Source organism: Alligator sinensis, unplaced genomic scaffold (assembly GCF_000455745.1).
Source record: "Alligator sinensis unplaced genomic scaffold, ASM45574v1 scaffold86_1, whole genome shotgun sequence".
In the NCBI taxonomy this organism is placed as follows: domain Eukaryota; kingdom Metazoa; phylum Chordata; order Crocodylia; family Alligatoridae; genus Alligator; species Alligator sinensis.
Genome location: NW_005841971.1, coordinates 2,440,568 through 2,448,074, shown reverse-complemented (window position 1 = coordinate 2,448,074; position 7,507 = coordinate 2,440,568). Strand labels below are relative to the sequence as shown.

At 39.8% G+C, this 7,507-nt stretch overlaps 1 protein-coding gene across 1 annotated transcript in view; it reads left to right on the top strand.

The window, feature by feature from the left end:
* Positions 1 to 7,507, top strand: part of TBX20 (T-box 20) — a 56,991-nt gene that overhangs the window by 4,763 nt on the left and 44,721 nt on the right. Inside the window, exons 2-3 of the mRNA XM_006020856.3 lie at positions 1,379 to 1,613; positions 4,348 to 4,512. Coding sequence (XP_006020918.1) covers positions 1,379 to 1,613; positions 4,348 to 4,512 — 400 coding nt within the window. The remainder of the gene's footprint in view (positions 1 to 1,378; positions 1,614 to 4,347; positions 4,513 to 7,507) is intronic.

Here is a 7,507-nt window from a genome sequence, read left to right as displayed (position 1 = left end):
AATCAGCTCTCCCGGTGCGGTTGAGGGTAGGAGGACAGTGCAGCTCTGCAGCCGGGGATATTGGCTTGATTTCTTTCCCCCACAACCCACCCCTGTGAAATATGGGCACTGCATGCCTGCTTTCTGGACGGGCCAAAAGGGAAAGCACTGGGGGCTCCGCAACTTCGAGATGCAGATGGTGAGCAAGCAAGGCTCTTTGGGTAGATGTGATCTCTTTTGTTAGACCAACTGAGGAGTTGGGGCAGGGGGAAACTTATTTGCAAGCTTCCAGCACAAAATCACTCTTCTTCAGGCACAGGGAATCTCCGCTGTTCTGAGGCTCCAAGGAATGAAAGAAGCTAAAAGTGTGACAAGATGTCAGTGAGAAGGTAAACAGGTGGAAATTAGGAAAACAAAAGGCAGAGAAGAGAAGGGAGGGGAAAAAGCCAAAGGTAAGTAAGGGAGACTCTACTGTAATAGTTTCCAAGGTAGAAAAGAGGCTGCCTGTGAAAAAGTAAATAGCTGGAAATTAGGTATCCAGGTTGTAGCCTTATTGGTCTAGAGGCAAAAGGAATCAGGACTTGTGGTAGAGGTGATATCTTTTATTAGACCAACTACATTTTCGCAAAAAAAAAGAGAAAAAAAAAGAATTTTTAATAAAAAAAATCTTTTTATAAAAGATGTGATATCACTAAACCAATCTAGTTGGTCTAATAAAAGATATCACTTGACCAATCTAGCTGGTCTAATAAAAGATGTGATATCTTTTATTAGACCAGCTAGATTGGTCTAGTGATATCACATCTTTTATTAGACCAACTGGATTTTTGCAAAAACCCCTCTTTTTTTTTGCAAAAATCTAGTTGATCTAATAAAAGATATCACCTCTACTATGAGTCCTGGTAGAGGTGATATCACATCTTTTATTAGACCAACTAGATTTAAAAAAAAAATATTTTTTTTTTTGCAAAAATCTAGTTGGTCTAATAGAAGATATCACCAGTAACATGAGTCCTGATTCCTTTAGCTGGAAATTAGGAAGACAAAGGGTAGAAAAGGAGGGGAGGAGGGAAGGGGGGGGCAGGAAAGAAAGTGTAAAAGGTCAAGTCTGGCAGGCACCTGGTGAATCAAATGTCAGACAGGTTGCAATGTGTCATAAATCCAATGTCTATATTGAGTCCATGATTTTCTGTATCCACTAGCTACAACCAAAAACCCATTAGATGGTGAACAAAGCATCCCTGATCTGCGGAAACTGTGCTGTGTGGGTCTGGGATCTGATTGAAGGCCTTGAGAGGGTGTTGGCTTAGCAGGGATCTCACCAGGGCTGGAGGGGTCTTCGCCTAGGGGCGGCTTAGGAATCCCTCCCTCATTCTCCCTGTCTCTCTCCCCATTGCAGAACAATTTGTGGAGAAATCCTCCTGTGCCCAGCCCCTGGGTGACCTGTCCAGCTTGGACCCCCATGGGGACTTCAGCACCAGCCCAGCGTCCCTCTGCACTGAGCCCCTCATCCCCACCACCCCCATCATCCCCAGCGAGGAGATGGCCAAGATCTCCTGCAGCCTCGAGACCAAGGAGCTGTGGGACAAGTTCCATGAGCTGGGCACCGAGATGATCATCACCAAGTCTGGCCGGTGAGGCTGGGGCTGGGGGGGTGATGTATACCTGCTAGATCCTGTGCAAGCGGCTTGCCAAGGCAATTCAGGGCATGAAAACACTGTGATAGGGTGGGGGGGACGCTTGTCTGGCTGGACCGGCTCCTCTCCCCAAGCTCATCGGAGCCCACCCCAATGTGTATTTGAGGCATCAGGCATCTGGGAAGAGACTCCAAGTCAAGCCCTTATTAGCACAGGAGCCTGAGGTGCTACCCCTGTGACAGACAGGCAGGCAGACACACAGGATTCCCTCCTCCTCCCCCTCTGCTGCAGATCATAGCTCAAAGTCATTCCCCACAACTGGTCCAGCTTTGCTGGTTCTCTAACCAGGTCACAATTAAAGGCAGGGGGGCTTTTCCATGCCCCAAGCCTCCAGGCATTTCTAAAAAGTTTTAAAATACTGTTTTAATTGAAAAAAAAAAACACCCCTGAAAGAGATCACATCCAGAAGCCACTAGTTCTGTAGAAAAAAAATGGTATCGCATTGATCTGAATTTAATCCACCTTGAGGTGAATGCTGAACCCCATAGTGCTCCCTATGGAGGTGCTACTCCATGCCCTGAGTGCCCTGTGCTGGATTATCTAGCAAGCAAGCCAGCACAGGGCCGGCTGCCTAGCGGTAGAAGGGCTCTTCTGGAGAAGAGAGTTCCCACTGCTATCCAGAGGGATCAATATTCCACTAGTTCAGTAGGCTTTGGTGCCCCAGGATGCTGGCGGGGGATGGTGTAACACTGTGACAGGCAACTGTTTAGCCCCACACATGCCCCAAGTGCAACTCCCATCTCCTGCCCAATCTGCTGCCCTGCTTTCTGCTCCCTGCCCTGTGCCCCTTGCCTATGTGTTGCTCTGCTTTCTGCTTCCTGTCCTGGTTGGCTCTGTACTGTCTGTCTCCTCTTCAATCTTCTACATGCCACACAGAAAGGCTTGCCATGCCACTTGTGGCCATCATGTTGCGGGTTGACCACTCCTGCTATAGCTGACTCTACACAGAGGTTCTGGGAAGCAGGGCAGCTGTTATAAAGATGCAGCAGTCAGTGCCCTCCCAGGCATTCACTGTCTTAGTCTCAGTATGAGATACTGCCCAGTTCAGCTATCAGAGGCATGAGGGTAGTTAGGGGTGAGCGCGATTGTTAGGTTTTGAACCTACCGCTCACCAACCAGGTACCAGGGCTACAAGTACCGTGTAAGGGAGAAGAAGCTGGTTTTAATGGGCCATTGCGGAATGCAGAAACTTAGGGTGCATTTGAGACATTTGGAAACCGTAACAACCCAAGTTTTCAGTGTCCCTTTTCCAGATGTGACGAAAATTATTTCTGCTTTGCTTCATCTGCTTCCTTTTATTGCTTCATTGCATACATGAACAGTCTAACATTGCTGATGCACAAATAATTCTAACACTATAAAAGCCTTATTGAGTATCTTGTATTATTTCCATGTCTCCAGCACAAAATAACTTTCACAAGGCATGTTCTTACAGCTGTTGGAGACAGTAGAAATGCTTCTGTTGACTTCAATGGGCTTTGGAGCAGGGAAGATTCTCTGTTCAGTAAATGGAGAATTAAAAACAGACACAGCCTTTTTTTCGGGGCTCAGAGAGTCTTCTCTTTCCTTATGCTGAGCCTGATCCTGATCCTGTTGAAATGGATAGCAAAAAATCCTCCAGGTTTAGTGGGTACTATTATGTGCTTTGCTGTCCTTTATTGGTTACTGTATATGCAGTACGAGACTTGGAACTAATACAGGATAAGCAATAAGGCTTTTATAGTGTTAGAATTATTTGCGCATCAGTATAGTATTTGACTGTTAATGTTTGCAAGCTGCTTCATATTTTTTGAACCATTACTTTGTATTGTGCTATAATTTTTAGAACTGTGTGTAGACACACAGAGTCATGAAGATACAATTTCAAATATGCTATTTGATGAGTATCTTCTCTTTCTATTCACATATCACGTGCAAAAACTGCACAAATGGTCAAAATAATCATTTAAAATTGTTCACAAATTTTTTCATTAAAGATTGTTGGTGTTTTAAAAATCCCAAATGTAAGTCCTTTTGGTTAGTTTCAAAAGTCACTTGTTAGTAATTTATTTCCTTGATTACATTATATTTTTGTTAATCAACAATAAAAATCTATTTTGAGTTTGATAAACATAACATTTGTAATTTGAAGTTTATATTTTTATTATGTAAGCAAGTAAAATTCATTTTTATTATATAAGCAATTTTATGGAAAATATTTAAATGTTTAATTTTAAAATTCACTTTTGACCAGAATTCACATAAGTAACTTGTGGTTTTGGCAAATGCTGTAAATATAGTAGAAGAAAGCAAGTTTAAAGTTTGCAGGAATATCATTGGAAATAGAGTAGGAAAATGCTGCAAAATACCTAATAAAATGTGCATATTGATGAACAGTAATACATTATCTTTTTAAATACTTCTTTGATATCTGAGACATTATATATTAACTACCAGTCAGATATATATTTTTCATTTCTGCTTGAAATAAATGTGTTAATTTCAGCTAACAGTTGTGTGCATAATTGAGAGATATAGATCATTTAAACACCCATCAAATTGCAGTATAAGTACGTAGGCATCTCTGTTTCTTCCTGGTGTTCAGAATGCAATTTCATTCCCAGCAACATTTTTAGTTCTTTTTTTCTCTTGCTTAGTCATATATTTATGTTCTAATTTGCCTCTGTTTCAGGAGAATGTTTCCTACCATTAGGGTTTCTTTTTCTGGAGTGGATCCTGAAGCCAAGTACATCGTGCTAATGGATATTGTTCCAGTGGACAATAAAAGATACAGATATGCCTACCACAGGTCTTCCTGGTTGGTAGCTGGAAAAGCTGACCCTCCACTTCCTGCAAGGTTTGTGAATTTTACAGATAATTTTTAAAAATGTTTTTTTTTACTGAGGAATGATCTTTCAGAAGTGTCTGTAAACTGGTGGCAATATTCTGATTAATTTCAATAGTGAAAGATCAGGTCCCAGATCTGTATGTTTCAGGCAGCACCATACCTAGACTCCTGGCAGCTCTGGGAGAACTTTTAATATTGGGCCCCACTTCACCAGAGATAATGATAATAATAATTAAAAAAATACCATTTTCGGGCCCCCTTTCTGTCCAGGCCCCAGGCAGCCGCCCGGTTCACCCATGTGTCCCGCCCTGGTTTCAGGTTGCAAAAGCAAGCAGGTTTTGGCTTTAGGATCAGCTATAGAAAATGGTTGGGCCAATCCACAGAGATGGAAATGTTATATATAAAAGAATCTTATTCTGTTATGTTTCTTTCCTATTTAAAGCAAGCTAGGCACTTTTTTCTAAGTGCCAGTATAAATATTAAATTACAGCTGGATGCCATTTATCCTGTAAATGGCATTTTCTAATTGATGATCAAATAATATATTCAGTGTTTGCTAACTAGCAATTTTATAATTGATCCATGCTTTTCTCCTTCATGGTAGGCATACGTACATGTGTTGTATATACATATACATGCCTGTGCGCACAAGCATACACAAAAGGTTATTTTTTTCAGGAAAGGTAGGACTTTTGAAACTGAAATAATAAATAAAGTCAAACAGGTTAACTCTTTTTTACCCCCTGAAGTGCAAGAGTCAATTCACTTCTAAAATGATTCCCTCGTTACAGTTAAGGTTTCAGGTGTAAATTCATGTATTATATATACACATTTAAATTGCTTTGATACATAGGAAAGTTTCTATGTATCAATACATACATGTATACATAGGAGCAATCATATGCTGAACTCCAACCACATTCAGCACAGGACTTACGCATATGCTTAAGTTTCATGGACTTGAAAACCACGTGCCTAGTGATCTTCCTAAATCAGAGATTCAGCCCCCAATCCTGTGCTGAAAAACATGCAGACTCCCATGTCAATAACAAACTTTTCCGCAGATTTGAGGATCCAAAAAGACACTTTGGTATATCTGCAGGATTCTCAGAGCACAGTCAGGGCTTTGGATATTGCAAAGACAGATACATGTTATGCAAAAGAAACAGAAGGATCTGCTTGTGTGCCACTATGGAGCCAAAACCTGCACACCTTGCACATATGAGTAGTCCACTGAAGTGATTGTCTTGCTGATTACTGATCTCTGATTAGTAATTCTAGGCTTGTTTACATGAAAAATGGATAGTGGATGGCATGGTTCTATTAGAGGCAGTGGCTCTGACATTTGTTTCATTTTAGTAAAAAAAAAAATTTAAGTACTTCTTATTATTCATATTGCAATAGTGCCAAGGGATTCATTTGGATCAGCTACCTGGTATGCTAAGTAACATCCAAACATAATGAAAAAAATAGTTCTTGTCCCCAAGAGTGTACAGATAATTGGGTTATTATTAGTAATAGTAGTATTATTAGTATTGTTATTACTACATTAATGGTGATGATGATGTCTCAGGGCAAAGTAAAATGCTTAGTGCATTTTGAGTGCCTTTGGATACACCACCAATCCATATGTGAGGTTTGTAGCTATCTATTATAAAGTACCTTTTAAAATAAATTATTTTAGGAATATATTATGTGAATATTGAATATTGAAAATACTGATCCTGCTTCCATTGAAGGTAATAGTAAATACTTACTATATTTTTTGATGGGACTAGGGTCATTCTTATATTACTTTTATTATTTTTATTGTCATTTAGAGTTTGTATGTGGTAGTACCCTGTGGTCTTAATCAGGCCAACATTTCTATACGTTGAGCACAATTCAAACACATACTAAAAGGCAATTTCTGCTTCACTTTCACCATTTTGAATTAAGACAATGCTGATCAGAAAGAAGTATTAATACAAGGGTTTTCCTTTCAATAAATGCTGTTTACCATTTACATGCCTTTTCTGTCTTTCTGCTGAGCATATTTTTCTGAGGATAAAAGCTTTTTGGGGTTCTGGTGTTTTTATGTTACACTGAGCTGCTGCTTTTGGAACGCATAAGCTAACCCTTTGTTTAGGGAGTGATATTGCTTAAGTCGAAGTTTAGTGTACGTCAATACAATGTTTACGTTTTGTGTTCAGGATCTGGACACAGAGGTCACGTTTTCAGAGATGTGATTTTTAAGATCCTGAGCAGCAAACGTGTCTGGGTTTTACCTTTCCTTATTTGAACAGAATCCACAAGGCTATTTCAAGTATGTAAGTGTTTTCAGGATCGGGGCCTATGGCATTAAGGTGCTGATCTTGCAAAAACCACACACAACTTTTCTCATACAAATAGCCCCAGTGACGGCAATGGGATTATTCACAGGAGTGAATCTATGCACGTATGTAAGTCCTTGCAGGATCAGGGCCCTAGGGCTTTTTCTTTGTTCTTCTATAAAATAGCTTGCAACACTAGAACTGTGCTTCAAATCAACAAGTATTATGTGATGTTATTTGAAAGCTTATCCCTTCATGGATCTTCAGTACAAATAAGAATTAAACCCTTGTCTTTCTGCTGTCAACATTTAAAACAAGTTTATGTTGATGCAATCACCTGAATAAAAAGGCTTTTTAGAAAATATTTGTAAATCTTCTAAAGTGCTTTGAGAGAGAGAATTTTACATGGTGATTTTTTTTTTGTTTGTTTCTTCTGACTTACAAATTACAGAAAATATTTCAAGGAAATACTAGCTTTGTAAGTTCTGACATGTACGCTTATTCTTTATCCACTGTCTTTCAACTGCCTCCTTGCAATGATAAAAGATTTTGCTTTACTCAACTATTCTAACCAATCCAGAATGATCTGCATAATGAAAGTACAATATTTGCACTCTCGTAGCTGTGTAGGAAAGCTGCTCTTTTTGAAGGTATTTTTGACTTACGGTTTAAGCCCAGTTGTGCAAACCTTC